This window comes from Sinohyriopsis cumingii, chromosome 7, assembly GCF_028554795.1.
Source record: "Sinohyriopsis cumingii isolate HCF-2022 chromosome 7, ASM2855479v2, whole genome shotgun sequence".
NCBI lineage: Eukaryota > Metazoa > Mollusca > Bivalvia > Unionida > Unionidae > Sinohyriopsis > Sinohyriopsis cumingii.
In genome coordinates this window covers 76,316,696-76,334,122 of record NC_142967.1, presented here as the reverse complement: position 1 = coordinate 76,334,122, position 17,427 = coordinate 76,316,696, and the positions used below count along the sequence as shown (strand labels likewise).

General features: G+C 36.1%; 1 protein-coding gene across 1 annotated transcript in view; it reads right to left on the bottom strand.

Annotated features, from left to right (window-relative positions):
* LOC149795549 (prominin-1-like) overlaps positions 1–17,427 on the bottom strand; it is a 149,683-nt gene that overhangs the window by 52,315 nt on the left and 79,941 nt on the right. Inside the window, exon 9 of the mRNA XM_089963819.1 lies at positions 6,516–6,582. Coding sequence (XP_089819945.1) covers positions 6,516–6,582 — 67 coding nt within the window. The remainder of the gene's footprint in view (positions 1–6,515; positions 6,583–17,427) is intronic.

Here is a 17,427-nt window from a genome sequence, read left to right as displayed (position 1 = left end):
CAATTATTGATAGATGGAAGGAATTTTCGAATAGTATCCAACTACCTCAAAAAGTAAAGGGGAGTCAGAGACAACCTTAATCTTGTCGTCTATAAATTTAACTTGTGCACGTCCCACGATATGCACTAAAAAAGTAGTACAATCACGGTAAAAATTACCTTTTCATAAATTAACTTTAAATTTACATTATTAAGTCTATTATTTAGACTGGATGGATTCATGTTCATTAAAAACTGAAAAGTACAAGGCTGGCCTTTCATCGCAAAACGGCATCTCTTTATATTGGTAAAGTCCATCTCGAGTTATGAATGCCAAAATTGTTTTGCCCTTTCCGTCAGTGGAATTTGCCAGAATCCTTTTAAAAGCTCAAACTTGGTGAGATATGTTCATGTCCAATTTTTTCAATGCATGCATCGATTTGTGGCAATGGAAATGAATATGTTTTAGTCACATTATTCACTTTTTTATAGTCAGTACATATGTGGAAAGTATTATCCAGTTTCGATACAAGAATACACGGTGAATTCAAGATACTTTTATTTGGTTCTATGAAAATATTATCTATCATGGATTTCGTTTTTTAAGCATTCCTATTTGAGAGGGTTAATTATGCACTGATATTGTTTCACAGGTGTGGAATCTATAATTTCAGTGTCATGGTAGATTGTGTGTGTTCATGTAGGAACATTTGGAAACAATTGATTATATTCAACTAATTGCTAACTTACTCCATTCTTTTCTTGTTCATATTATTCATTATTTCTCAATTCCAACGATTAGTAACTCCAAAGTCATTACTGTACAGTTCAGTTGCATTAAATCGCTTACACAATCACTGTGTGCGACAGTCTCAACTAAACTGACAGCATGACTAATCAGCCTATCTATATCAACATACTCCTTTAACATATTTATATGGAAAAGCGTATTTTGTTTCAAGTATTAAGGAGTACTAATGATATAATTTAAATCATTTGCTTTCATTTTAACCGCCTAAGGATGATAGTACTTAAAATGAAGAGGATTTTTAGGTAAAAGCAAGAGAGGTAGAACTGTATCAGCAAGCTGAAAACTCTTTTTTCTTGTGTTTTGGTCAATCCTTAATTTCATTTTCGACATGGTAGAGTTGTATCTTATTTATTGCAACCTCGCAAGCCTTTGACAACTTATAATTAAATTAGAAATAAAGTAAAAAGATTAATTTCTGAATATTCATATCTTCAATGGGTCATGGACAGTATGTAAGAAAATTAGTTCAAAGAGACTAAATTCCATAGATTATTGAACTGATTCACTAACAGTAAAACAACAGTAAATGAATACCTTCGTCCCAATATTTTCCAATATCAAAACAATATGACGGAATCATATTTTTTAAAGTTTGATGAAACCTTTCGAACACCCTTGGTTTTCAGGTGATAGGCAGAATCCTTCAATTGCTGGAAGCCTAATTCATGCATAACTTGTAGGACAATTCCATACATAAAATTGGACCCTTGATCCTATTGGACAGATTTGGGTAGGCCAAATTGAGTAAGAAAAACCTTAACAAAGCTTTTGCTATTGTTTTGGCTTTAATATTCCTCCTATGAATTGACATTGGTAATCTTGTGGATGTATACATTATGGTCAACAAGTATTGGTTGCTTATCTTAGTCTAAGGTAATGGACCAAGACAGTCTACCATTATGCTGCTATATGGTTTGTCAAATTGAGGAATAGGCTGCAGAAAAGCCTTGGATAGCTTCTGATTGGGTTTTCCTACCATTTGACACGAGTGACAAGCTCAACAATATTTAGAAAAATAAATTTTGATTTTAGGCCAATAAAATGATTCAGTGTCCTGTAATAGGTCTTACTGATCCCTAATTTACTAGCAAAGGGGTTTTATTGGCTAGACTAAGAATATCTTTTCTATACGAGTTAGGAAAAATAATTCGATAGCTCACTAATCACTAGTCGCCAGCGGGTACCTCAGATGGTCCACAATGTTTTATAAGGACGCCATTTTTTAATAAAATAGGTATTTATGTGGCTTCAGTTTCGTTAACAGCCCTCTAAAACAAATGGGAGATCTCTGGATCTTTGTATTGTTCAATGACAAGTTATTGTCGTTTGCCACCCGCATTAAAATGAAGAGAATGAGTAGTAAAAGGAGGATCACTGTAATCAACACATTTCGATTGATCCATATCATTACATTTAATTCTTCTTTCTGAAGTTCAAGCTTTTCTAGCTCTATTTTATTCTTGTATTTTAATTTCAATTCCAAAACATTTATGCTAGAGCCAGATGGAGACTTACCAGATTAAATACACTTTTATCCGAAATATTCTTGTGTACCAAATATTAAACCAAATTAAAAAGGTCATATTTTCTGGCAAGCTGCAGCAAATCATTTTTTTTAAAGGAGTCTAACCGTACCAGGGTAGGATTTGAAATAAAGTTCTACACTTTAGATGACATTGTAAAATCTTGTTGGTTTTACTAAAAATATCTCACATATGTAAAATTATACATCGGACTTAGAAAATCACCCCCCATGAAGTTTAGTTTCTAAAATAAGTTTATCCTAGAGAAAATCAGATCCAATTTCTATTTCGACTCAATGGTCTTAAAATAAGTAATAGAAAAGTGTGCAAACCAACAAGCGTCGAAAAATTCAAGGAATAATAATAATAATAATAATAATAATAATCACAAACCAAGCAACGTTTTATTCCAATACAGCGCATTGCTCATGAAACAATATTTTCATGGAGGAAAATGTAAAATTATTTTTAAAATAAATACTAATTACTAATTCCCATACATTATACAAATCGAATTAGTTAAATTAAGATATGAGCAATATGGAAAATTGTGCAGTTTAATTCTCAAATAAAATATTTGTTTTGTACAATTTGAGGATAAAATAAAATATTTCTTTTCTCCGCCATAACTCCAGAATCTGATTTATAACTATTTTTTATTGCGAATCGTGCAGCGTCAGTTTCTGACATAAGACTAAAATATAACTTGTTAAAAATACGCTCAACTTTAATGTTTATTAAACACGTTTTTCGGGTAATCATATTTAAACATGCAAATGAGTTCAAAACAAATCAGTCAACTCTTGCTTAAGTCTAGTTGATGTCGTTGCTTGTCCTATTTCCAAGGATATCAATACAGCTATCATTGTCAACTGAAGAGTTCTTAAACGCCAAAATACTACAAACTATGTTTTTCTATAATTGCCTAATGGCTACACATAAAAAAACTAATTTCACACTTACATGGGTTTTGTGCTTCACATTTGTACGACCAATAGTAAGTATTTCCAAGTCAAAGATTAGTACTTTACACCATACACAGTAAAACACGAAACAAACTCCAAACTTAAAGAATGTTTCCTGTCTCAAGTTACTAAACACTTACACTTTAGACTATCCCGAGAGTTCCTTATGTTAATAAATTAGGATCCATTTGACGAACTTTGTCATGCAACCGTGAATGCTGAACATTATGACGTATGATTCTAGATATTGACTAATTACTCGGTTTGACAAATATCTTTGAACACGGAGTCCCTGTGTTCAATAAAATAATCACTAGGAAAGCTATACTGTTACGTAAATACGAATAGCACATGCCTAAGGTTAACTACGTTATTTTGTTTTCAAATTGTTTTATGAAAACAAAGAAATATCGCTCAAACAAACTTGATTGTACATGGCTCGGGTTTACACTGAAAGATATTGCAGCCTAATCTTCAAATGCTGGTAGATCCCACAAAGTTAGCAGTGGATATCAAGTATTGCCCGATATTCCACTTTGACAGATTCGCATCTCCCCAGTCAAATAAGGCAAAGAAATATCATTGTACGGTAGCTAGGTAATATCTGTCTTCCCACTGGTTAGTTTTGTTATCGTATAGACCATTCTCAGAATGTATTCATGTATTCATGTGACATTGGGTCAACGAATCCAAAACGAGACTAAGATAGACACCAGCTTCATTTTATCTCGCAACCATGGCTGCTACAGTTGATACCGGCGATGGAAAAAATCATGACAATTATTGTTGTGTTCCGTTGTGCAATGGGAATGCTAGAATTCACATAGATTTAAGCTTCCACCATATTCCATCAGTGAAGAAGATGGAGCTTCGTAGAAAATGGATTGTTGCAACACGTCGTGATGAGGGGCCGAATTTTAAGGTAAGAAACTGGATGATTGTTTGTGTGTTTATATTTTCTTGCAAATGAATGATGTAAGAAAGAGAAATCCAAACTCAAAATAGATTCTGTCGATGAAGCAAATGATATTATGTATATTATGTATGTGTGTTTTATAATGGCAGGTTTCTAGTCCCCTAGTCCCATTTCACATAACGGGGTCATCGAAAACTGGGCTTACTTCCAAGCAGCGCATTTATAAAAGAAATTATGAATTTACGTAGGAGTAGTAAGTACAGAAAAAGCGAACTTTATTACCTCGTTATAAAATAGAAAGTAGAATGTAAATGACCACGATAGAGAACAGAGATAGCACAAGTACAATGAAAATGATGAGAGTACAAGTTGAACGAAATTACGAGAGAGAGAGAGAGAGAGAGGATAAGAATTAATGAAACTGTTGATAAAACATATTGATGTGTGTAAACGTAAGGGAAAACGCACACTTAAATCACAGGCCATTGAAATTCTATCATTGTAGTTAGTTAATGTGAGAGAATCCCCCTCCAAAGGGAAGCATATATATATATATATATATATATATATATATATATATATATATATATATATATATATATATATATATATGTGTGTGTGTGTGTGTGTGTGTGTGTGTGTTGTGTGTGTGTGTGTGTGTGATTTTTTCCCGCCCTTTTGTCTTCATACTCTGGCATTTTTATTTACTAGTGATATAATTTCAAGGGCTTGTGCTGAAATAACTGGGTTTTTTATAACTAATTATTGCAATTAACTCATGGTTTATTTTTTCTTTTGTTAGATTGTCACAAATACAGTTGTCTGTTCAAGACACTTTAAGCAACAGGACTATAGATGGACACCCAACAGACGTTGCTTAAAACGAGATGCTATTCCATCAATTTTTACTTGGACAACTGAAGGAAAAGCAAGAAAACCACCTGCAGTGAGACAACCAATTGCAGAGAAGGTGGATAACAACATTTTGGAAGAATTTCAAGGAATGTAAAAGAACTATCTGGCAAACAGCTCAAATCGTTACTGGATGTACAGTAGGACGCCATATTTTTTAGCAATTTGCCTATCTTAGCCTCGTTTTCGCGATAAATTAATATTCATGAGGATTTCTTTAAAGATGGTCTATAACAACTAGCTTGTAACCTCACCCCTGAATTTCAGTAGTTAGATAACAGTTTTACATTGACGCAGTTCATCATATAGAAAAATCACTCAGATCTCGTACTTTAGCTAAAGAAGGTGGGCGTTAGTTATCTGTGGTTTATCATGCTTTGCTAGTGTGTGGTTCTTACTGAATTGGAAATGTCACCTAGAGATCGCGAGGAATGGAGGAACGTGCACAGCACGCAACACTGTGACGAGGATTCATTTGCACAGAGTAAAGAAAAACTACAAAGTTGCAGAGCTAATAGTGCCAATAATTTAGATTTTACTATTTTATATAACCACCTATTGAAGCGTCATTACATTATCGTCAACAATTTGAATAACATCGAAACAATATATTTCCAAATGTTTATATAGTTCTTGTTTAACGATCGTTCTTTCATTATGCACAAATGTACAATATATACATTTCACTTCAGTCTATGGAAACACATTAGCATATGAAAACATGGTTATCAATAAACGTTTGTGTAAGTTTGAAAACGCTGAATCTCATTATTTCTGAACTGTTGAAAACCGTATTACCTACAACTAAAATATGTATCACTATTGTGATGTAGGCGGATTTATTCAAATTAAATTAAATATGAATTGTTGTTATAAAGTGTAATACTAAAATAGTTTAACTATAGTCTGTTCATTCATGATTGCTGCTTATTTTGCACCTTAAATATCATCGAAATCTTCCAGATGAAAACTATTGATAGATGTGGACTTTTGAAATGATAGCCATGTACTAAGCTGTGTCAGCAAGAAAACAGAACATCAGGTCTACTAAAACAAATATGAGGGTAATAAGAATTCGTCTTCAACATGCGCGTCTTTCATTGTGGCAATCCGGTTTATGCTTGATCGCGTCTGTCGGTTGAACTCGTCCTAAATTGTCTAAGCAATTTAACATTGAATTTGTCGTACGAACTTCTCGGGACGTGTAAAAAATGAAGGAATATGGATATATGAGGATACAAATAAAGTGAATAATTGCCATTTAAAGATATGAGCATTCAAATTCTTAAAAATAACACTCATTACTGAAATAGTTCTGAACTCCCACATGACCTGTGTGACTTACTTATAATGGGAAACTTTTAAGACGATTTGCTAATATAATATTGCTACAAAATTGAGAATACTCACCAATTAGTTTTGAATTTGGACTGTTTGTCAACTGGGAATTCACTTCAGTTTTAATTCCGTCTGATATCTGCAAATATGTAAGGTGTGCATTCAAGAATTTTGCAGACTTAATTTAAGTTTAAAATAATTTCACTAAATCTTACTATGGGTGTTGTTGTCTAATATGACGTTTATCCTTTTCGTCATCTGTTCTCAGACACATTGCACTAATGGAATCCATGTAACATTTAACTCCATATAATAGCCACATTATGTTATAGACAGTGTTAGCCAGTAGTGGGTCGATTTCACGCTTTTCACTGTAATTACCGATGCTGAACCTCATTTGGTAGAGAACATGATATTCAAACTGAAACAGTTTATCGGACAAAACATTTTTTAAGATAGTGTGGGGGGGGGGGGAATAAAAAAAACACGTGAATTACCGTGTTAAAATATTGATACGGTGCCTATAATAGAAAAAGTTAAGTAGAGATGTCAAATAAGTGATATTTTTTATTACTTGTTCTCACAAAGCACGTATATTGAAGAGAAAGTTAGAATTGTCTTAGTTCCAAGAGAGTGAGAGATTTGGATTTTTAACGTAGATTTAATAATTTTCTAGTTATATCGCTACGATGTCTGCAGTGTGGCAGATTAAAGTGATGTCTGGCATTGGGGCATCATGCCACAGACATGTAGCTTCATATCCTACCCAGTCACGTTATCCTTATACCAGGCCGACAAGTCCTAGCACTAACATCTCAATGCTGAGCGCCACGCGAGGCAGCTGCTAGTTACAGTTATCGTCATCTTTCCACAAGTTTTAGTGCATATCTTTTTATTTGACAAGAATTTTGTCTGTTCTAAAATAATCAGGCTCGAATGAAGGATGATATTAACTTTGTCAAAATGAATTGCCATCATCTTTGGCATGACTCGACCTGGGTTCGAACCCGCGACCTTCCGCATCCGAGGCGGACGCTATAAGCACATAAGCCACCGGAACGGTCTCTCAAAGAAGGAAACTATAAATCTGACAATTTGCAGTTATTACAGAGGAGTCAATAGTTTTCCTATTGTCAGATCAATATAAAGGATGGCAAATCAGGAATTATTTCCCTAAAGAAAGTAAATATTACATTTATGAGCTTTATTTTCAAAGTTTTATAAACTAGAAGCGTGATTTATCCTCATACGTATCAGGGCAAAAGGGATACATTCTGTCCTCAACTGTCAAGTTTTTGTATCTCTAACGTACTACGATAACAGGCACGTGCTGAGGTGACAGTCGGTTGAAGCTCTTTTATTTTCACGAACTTTTTTATTGTGGGCACATAACGGATATTGAAGAGATCATGCTTAATGTGTACAAAACAGGTACAGTTTATTTGATATTTGATTTAGTTAGTTTAAACAGATGTTGTGCCCTGGATAAAACATCTCACCATTGTCGTGTGTACGTGAATTATTTATGTCTCGAAAATTAAAATGAGAATCCATTAACTGTGTTGATTGATTTTAATACACTAAAAGCTGCTGTATTTCATGGCAGTGGCATGAAACAATAGCAATTCTAGTCTTCCTGAAGATTTCATAAACTAAGCTAGTATAATTCATCACGGAAAGACCTTGGTAAGTAAATATAGTCATATAGTGAGAAGTTATAGACCCAACTCTACTTATCACTACAATGTCTTGGTTAGTCGAGAACTGATTTAGCATTCTTAATTATATTCTCATTACATGAAATCTTAACTCAGTTTTGAACAGATCAGTGTTTTTCATATATTTCATATCGACAGTATTACATTTCCAATAATCTCATCTGCATATGCAGAAGTATGAGTACAATTTGGAAGCTCAAAGTGAGTGTTTGATTTTTAATTAGTTCTTGTGTGCTTTATATTTAAGGCGTATTACTGCTCCATCATGCTGCCATTGAATGAAAGGTTATTGAAAGGTTATACCCAAGTGCACCTAAGCCTCAACCATTTTAATTACTTGTGCATCATCAGGACATCAAGAATAAAATATATTAATTCTGTTTTGAAAGGTAGTTAAATAGTATTCTTCTTAGTTTAATGCATTTCATTTACATTTCCACTCAGTGAAATCTTTTGTAAACAGTTGATATTGATCCGTAGACTCTAATTAGCACGTGAAAGGTAGATTAGATTGTCAGGAAATAAGAGACGGAGATATGGGTTCATCTAAAATGAGGGAGGGTCTTTTATATCATTAAATATAAAACGAAATGGGACTGCACACACGGCATTGTGTAACACTAGTCTTGTGCACAATTAATTTGAGAATCCATTATTTGTTTTGATTGCATGGATAGTATTGCGATAAATGTTTTAAATTATCTTAAAAGCCTTTCAATCGAATGTTATAATTGATGAGCAAGTTACGTTAATGCCCAATATTTAACTCATGTTTCAAACCACACGCACGAAGATGCATGACGCTACAAACAAAATAGCTTTCGCAATTATGACGGGTATTTAAAAAGTTCTGAATAGATGGTTATAATTTATTTATTTAATTGAACCAGTCAATAATTTTAACGGCGATCAAGAGAAAACTTTGAATGAAAGTATCTGCAGCTGCAAGTAGTTCACGTTTGACACATTCAGATATATGCGTGTGACACTAACACAGACAAATTACAGTGACAAGAGAAGGTCAGAGAAGGAGACCAATTTCGCTATCTAGCAAAGAGTATACTGTAAACAACGGTAGCTTTTGCGATACACTCCGACTGATATCAAAGCTCATCTAAATAAAGTTTAAGTGTAACTCTCTGTCATATCCTACAATTTTGAGATGGTTTTATTGTTGTCATTTGGTCGAGAATTCATAAAAGATAACATAAGTTCGGGAAGACGGTTGTCTGCGATTGGTGGACGGGAAGTGACTGATGATAACAAAGACTGAAGATGTTCGAAAAAACAGTGGAAGATATCATCACAAGCATTAATTCGTAAGCTGTTTGTAATACGCTGAAGAATGATATCAAGCTCATAAAGGTTTGTACAAAATGGGTGTATGATTAATCTAGGCTGATCAAAAATATCGTCTAACCCGCTGCTTCTCAAATATGTAAAGAGTGACTAGAAATCTTTGAATTATATTATGACAGATAATAAAATAAAAGAGTTAATTTAGTGAACTTAGCTCAAGAAAAAAATAATGACATTTAAATAGAAGAGAACTAGTAGAGACCACAAATCGCTGGATGTAGAATCACAAAGAATTTCCGTTTTAATATAATACAATAATTCACAAATGATTTATCTTCACATGCAGCTTGTGGCTATAACGTAAACATACACCCAGTTCACAAATCAATGCTTCATGATATATAAGCGTGATACCTCGGGTGAGATAGGTATTCCACATTTCCACATCCCATAATAAAAGGTTGCCACACGCCACACACCCCCAGGGACTTATGGCAGCCAAACTATTAAAGAAACTTTCAAGTACTGCCTTTCGTCAGTCACCATTAAACAAAGGGGCTAGTGGCTCGAAAATATTATGTGTAAGGCGACTTAGTGTGCTTAATATGGCAACTGGTAGAACAATAGTGAATAATGTTGCATATAGAGGATTAAAAGGTCAACTGATAGCCCATACCTGTCAATCCAAGACATTTTAACATTGTTGTTTTTGCCTTTAACAATACTTACAATTACAACGTTAATAATTGTACAACTTGGATTGTTGGTGGTACAAAATGAAGATGCTACTAACAATGACGCTGATAGTTCTGGATCTGCAGATACAAAAAAAGCATAACGAAATATGGTGAACGCACGTGACACCGGCGTTGTTCAATATGCGACTAAATATATCGAGAAAACTGCGCTTTCTCCCCACAACAATAATGTACTCTAAAAAAATATATAACTGTTTTTTTATCGCCGGCTGTTAGCGGATACCCGAAGCAGCACCTTAAGGTGGACACAAAAAGTCATATGGTGATAGTGAGCTAGGAACAGGTATGATGCACTCTTGAGCATATAGCAGAGTAAGAGAGCAATCAAGTTTCTGTCTCAGTTGTTTGTTTTATTTGCTTCCAATATTCCTATCGTTTGTGCCGTTCCAGACGTTACCTAAGACCAATCTCAGCGCATTCGCATGTCTAAGCGGAATTTCCAAGCAGTATTGTCATAATTATTTCGAAGAGATCTGCTTTGGATTTGGTTATCAGATCCTTTTTGCCACCTTATCGATAGCAACCGAATCGTGTGCATTGTCTGATTCAACCCATGTTTCCTTTTTCATAGCCATATATTTGCCGACTTCATAGAGGATGAGCTTGAACTATTCCTCAAGGATGTCTTTGTTTCATAGATCCATAGATATTTGGTTCGATATTATGTTTATTTTTGTCACACCGCGGATGCGGATTTCGTCCCTGATTTTTACTTTTCGGAAACCTGACCACAAATGAAAAGTTCCAGTCACAGAAACCATTCCACAACCCAAAGCTGTAATCTAAAAAGCAAATAAGAAGGGGATGACAATGATTGTTAAAAAAGACCAGTCCCTCTCATGTATGTGCTGATATACAGCCCATTACCGCGCCCAGCATTAAGAGGTTAGCGTTAGGACGGGTCGGCCTGGTGTCAGGATAATGTGACTGGGTGGGGCATCATGCTACATGTTTGCGGCATGATACCCAGTGCTAGACATCACTATAAACTGCCTAACTGCAAACATCGTAGCGATAATACTGAACAATTGTTAAAGCTACCTTAAAAATCTTATTCAGACACACACACACACACAGACACACATACACACAGACACACCACGGAACTATACTTTTTGTTCAAAGTGTGTTGCTATTAGGCCTCTGCACTTAAGGAAGTTTCAGTCTCGCAGATTTCATTTCAGGCGCCAGTCTTAAGGATTATGGAGTTTTGGTTATAGCGACATTATAATTCCTCAATGGGTTGCGTAATATGAATGTTTCATTGATCTGGAGTATTTGAGGTATCAGTGAAACTGGCCCGAACTTCTAGCCTATCGCCGTGGTATACAGGCCAGACAGCGATCTAGTTAAAGGCATTATCCGTTTCCTAATATCTTTAGAAGTGAAAATGGCACAGTCTTCAATAAACGCACCAACGCGCTGGGCAAGGGTCACAACTGGCGTTCCTTCTTTTAACAGGGTTGATAATTCTGCGACAGAAAATATAGTTTCGAAGATCACATAGTTCTTTAGGATGGAGAACAAAGTAAAAAAATGGCGTTACATACATAGGAAATTATTGCTGACGATGATTTGTATTTCCTTTCGATTCAATGCACTTTTTATGAGTGTTCAACTACTGCAGTATCGTTCGCTGATGCCGGATCGTTCGAAGAAAACAATCTCTCGTGTTTCTTGTCTCTGCCCAGTCTCCCACCCATGACGTTATTTTGCCTTCACACCGATTTTCATCTCTGCTGAGGACCGGATCAAAGATAATCAGTTTAAAAAATTACATCGGCTGTACGTTGACTCTAAGACCCTCACACCTAATGGCATATCCGGCTAGTTGTAAAGCTTTCATGTGAGACGTTAGCTGGAATGGCATTATGTGCCATTAGGACTTAGTTTAGAAGAACTGAATGTGATGCCAATGTTTCTTGATTACGACTTTTGTGGAGTTTAATAGCTTAAGAACCAGTAGGAGGGACGGTGATAATGTCTTGATTATAGCTAAATTAGTTGCAATCCAAATGCAAGTATTGCCATATCATTGCTACCTGACGTACGTTTTGTCCACCGTGAAGTGCACAACATCATTCTTGTTCAAATAAACTTTAGAGGCCGCACCAGCGTAGATCCAGCTTGAGAAGACTTCCAGCTCTTCCCGAGTCACATTGTTGACGAACTCGACCTTTGTCGTGTTCTTGGAGCTGGTCTCGGCACACTTCGAAGCCAGCGGTAAATGTATTGCCACTAAATGAAAGAGATGGCCTCAAGACACTTGCAGCGCATCCACCAAGTAAGGCAGGGCTACTAGTGTGTTCTCTAATTGCTTTAAAATGCTTAAATACAAGAGTGATAAGGTACTCCTGCATAATGTTTTTTATATTTCTAATGCGTGGAATGAGCGAAAAAGATTCTGCAATAATGTATTTGCGCCGATATGATTTCACCGTGTAACAAATTGTTTTTGTTCCTGGGTAGTAAGTATTATTTCCTAATTGGTTATGCCTCAAAAGTATAGAAAATGGCCATTATTCCCCATAAACTTTGCTTTTGAGACCAGGACAGTAATATCTGGAAATGTACCTATTCTCCAGAAGATTACAGAAAGATTCAGTGCTGAGTAAACTTGGGGTAATTTCTAGAACTTTCTAGGACTTTCCAATAACATAAATAGTAGTATAAATAGAGGGTCCTTAAGCCCATCGGTTCAGTTTAGTTCCAGCTGCCTAAGTGGATGTATATATGCATTTTTATGAGATGGCATCGAGAGGCTGCAAGCATCCGGCAGACGCATTTTGCTATGTCTGCAGTCAATTTATATCAAGACAAGAGTAAAAAAAGTACTCCGTTGATGCATATGCTAAGATGTCTGAGACCTACAAGGTGAATTTCGGCATGCCTGTCGGGGATCAAGACAAACCTTGGCACTTTATTTATCTATGAGCCCTGCAAACATCTCTGGAAGGTAAGATGGACAATTGTTGCTAGGAATTTTATGATAAAAAATTTGTTAAACATTTTAAAATATTTTATAAGTTTCAATGTTATTGAAAATATATATCATCTGACAAATGTTTCGAGAATCTTTTTCACATTAGTCATTGGTGCAACCAATGTATTTTATATAGATAGTACAAAGGAGAAAACATAACCATGAAGTTCGCCATCCCATGAAATTTGGCGGGAACCCACATAACACTCATGCAACTTCTACTTCTGCATGGTGGACCTTTTCACACGTTGGAATGGCACAAATGCACCTGCTATCATGTATCCAGACCTTCCTCCATCCATCGCCCAGGTGCCACACTGCCCTGACCTCCCCGGACAGCTCATCCAGGAGCCTCAAAGCTGTGCTGCTCCATAATGGGAACAAGTACCCGTTTCTTGCCCTGGCTCATTAGGTGCATGTCAAAGAGGATTACAACAGCATCAATATCCTGATGAATGCCTTGAAGTATGATGAGTAAGGCTGGGAGGCCATCGGAGACTTCAAACTGGTGGCATTCCTGATGTGTCTCCAAGGCGGTTTCACCAAGTTTCTCTGCTAATTTTGCCTTTTGGGATAGCAGTTTGGCGCACTACCACAGGCGGGACTGACCATAACAGGTCAATTTCTCTGTGCGGATGAACAATGTCAAGTGGGAGCCACTGGTGGACCCACGGAAGGTGATGATGCCACCACTGCACATCAAATTAGGCCTTATGAAACAATTTGTCAGATCTCTAGATAAGGAACCGGCAGCGTTCAAGTGCCTTCAAGGCGTCTTCCCTAAACTATCTGAGGTAAAGGTCAAAACCGCAGATAAAGAAGATATTAGAGTACAATGAATTCCCCAAGAAGCTCACTAGTAAGGAGAAAGCGGCTTGGAACAGCTTTATCGCAGTGGTTCGGGGCTTCTTGGGCAATCACAAGGCTGAAAACAATGTGGAACTGGTAGAGACACTGATAAAAAACAACGGCATAATGGGCTTTAGGATGTTGTTCAAAGTCCATATCCTTGATGCTCATCTTGATACATTCAAAGAGAACATGGGAGCGTATTCGGAGGAGTAAGGCGAACCTTCCACCAGGATATACTTGACTTTGAACGCCGCTACCAAAGGCAGCATAACGAGAACTTGATGGCGGACAACATTTGAGGGCTGATTCGTGAACGTGATTTACAGTATAGTCGTAAATCTAAAAAAACTACTCACTTCTAAATCTTTTGTGCACATTTTTGTATTACTTTAGTATATATACATGTTAATTTCGATTCATATGGTGTTTGTTTCTGACGGTATGTGAACGAAAATACACAAATTCGCCTTTTTTTCTCATTGGTAAATTTCAATATATGACTGTCCAGGTCACAAAAGCAAAGTTTGTGGGGAATAATAGCCATTTTCTAAACATTTGAGGCATAAACAATTACGAAATAACAGATACTACCCAGTAACAAATTGTATTACATTGTAATATTCGATGGGAGAAAGTATAAGCGTTCCCGTAGAGCTCACCATCCACAGGTATAATCTGTAGTAGGTACTGTTTTGTCTGTCCTGTCAATAATATTCCAGTTGTGTTTATTTGATGGAAGTGAGAATAGACACGTGTGATTCGATGCACATGAATTTGGTGCAACCCGTTTTCCTACCAGGCTGATATAGGTCTCGTCATCGCTCTTGTCTCCAACATGTCTAAATATGCAGGCTAGAGCATACATATAGTGTGTCTTGGGTGGTATCACACTAAACGTAATGTTACCTAGTGTATCTGAAATATTACACCATCCTGATATCTACAAATCTGACGTGCTCCACGAATTTAAGTCAGTGCATATCACCTATTCTCGAGCTACAGGCCCAAATAGAGGATTGGTTAATTCAACATAATGTCAACACTTGAATGAGAACGATGGTAAGACCTCAGGAACTTTAATAGGGACGCGTAGTGCTGGTGTTGGATTTACATACTACGATGCCAATAGAACGCATAATCTTGACAACTATGCAGGTGATGACGCATTCGATTATGCAAAATACGTCGACTGTGCCAATAATTATACCTTGCCTCATATCAAAACAAAAGAGATTATTTACTGCTGAAAATTCTGGAAATCCGGAGTCTGAGATGTGTTTCTGGCAGATTCAATTTTGCCATGTGGTGCGCGTCGACTGGCTACGGCCTTACCGTTGGAAAGCACCTTCGAATTTAAAATGGAGCGCGGTTTTGAGCCCAATTCACAATTTGCGGCAAAAGTTACGTTTAAGAAACACACTGAACGGCTGCTTTTGTTGCATTGTAGCGAGTTAGATGAATAAAAACAAGGATTGGCGGTACAACAGTGGTGGAGTCTAGATATGTTGTATATCAGTTTTATTCCATGAGAGCCAGTTTATTTATCAGACCTGTGACTAAGGGAAGGTCTCCCTATCCATGATCCACATCCCACTGTATTTTACCCAGCTAATTATATTATTACGACTCTATGGTCATGAAACCAATACTAGAAAAGAGCGAAAACCACCAGTTTTGTAAAATCCAGGAAATGATGTATTTCCCTAGAATACAAAGTGAAGATATAAAAAGAATTTGCAGTATTACGATTTGAATACCAAATAGTCATAATTAATGCAGTTCTCATTAAATAATTAAACTCTAGCGCTGAAGGCGTCGATGTGCCTTGTAGCCTTGAATGTATTATTGTACCAGTGCCCTAAAGTGTGATGATATACTAACAGTCTTCCAATTAATCACAATAAAATAATCCAAGATGGCCTTATCTGAATCCACTATAATTCCAAGTTAATGTTTCTGTCCATGAAGATTACTTACGAGCATTTTGTATTTTCCGCGAATAAATAAATTAAATATATAAATTCTACCCAAATGAATTAATACTGAGCACAACAATACAACTGATTTATGCTTCAGATGTTATCACAGAAATGCGTAATTGCTCAAATAAACTAGTATATATATATATATATATATATATATATATATATATATATATATATATATATATATATATATATATATATATATATATATATATAATTAGACACTAAAGAAGAACAAGTATGTACGACATTTCAATTCTAGAACAACGTGTTACTAAAAGTATACTAATTAGTATATGGTAAACATCAGGTAGGTTAGGTATTTTGATAGGGGAATTCCAATATTCTAGATCCAGTCCCAAAATTATGTTTACCACTGTTGATAATGATCTGAATATTTGACCCAGAATCGTAGGGAAATATTAACAATGTATTATTTGTATAGAAAACAAAAACAACATCCTTGTCTCTAGTCAGAAACACAATGAACTTTATTGTGGACAAGGTCAAGTCCAAAATACAATTATACATAACTTATAACGATGGAGAAAAAGAACTGACAAATACAAATTGAACACAAATAATGGCTGTGGACCCTGCAGGTGGGAAGCAACTCGCTGAGAAGTTTTTCTCAGGACGAGAATAGAGAAAGAGAAAACGCTTTTGTTCATTTTATGTACAGTCCACACGGTATTACCAGTGCCAGTGGGAGGAGCCGTAATCAAAGAGCTCTGCAATGTGTATGGGGAATTTGGGTGCACAAACCGAAATGAGGCACCGAGTGGCCGAGTGATCTTAAGCGCTCGGCTTTATGGATCACTGCCATATCACCTCTGTGTGGGTTCCAGTCTCGGGCTTAGTCAATGTGGGTACGTGACAAAGATAGCCAGTAGCTTCCCGTGAGTCGATGGTTCTTTCGCGGGATTTTCCTGGATTCTTCCTCTATCGGTTATACTGGATGTCATTATGGCTTATCTTCTGCTGAAGCATGGAGTTAAATCCCATAACAACAACAACAACAACAACAAAAATAACAATAACAACAGACTAAAATGTGATCATCAAAATGTGGCATTAGGAAAGGCGTTAATGTGAAAACTTGAAATTGGGCATAGTTCAGGATATGTTGGGGCTAAACGATAAACATACCCCAGCATATTAGATAAGTACCAGTAGAGGATAGTCAACGCTAAAGTAAACTAGATTATGTTGTTAGGAAAAACCTTTAGCAAGTACCAAGTAACATAGAGCTAAACATTGGCATGCAAGGAGGATATAACAATGCTCTTTTTGTTCCAAGCAGAAACATGGTAGTGGTTACACATATCAATATTAATTTGAACAGGATATCTACGCAACTACCGGAGCTTGTCAAATTAGCACCATCAC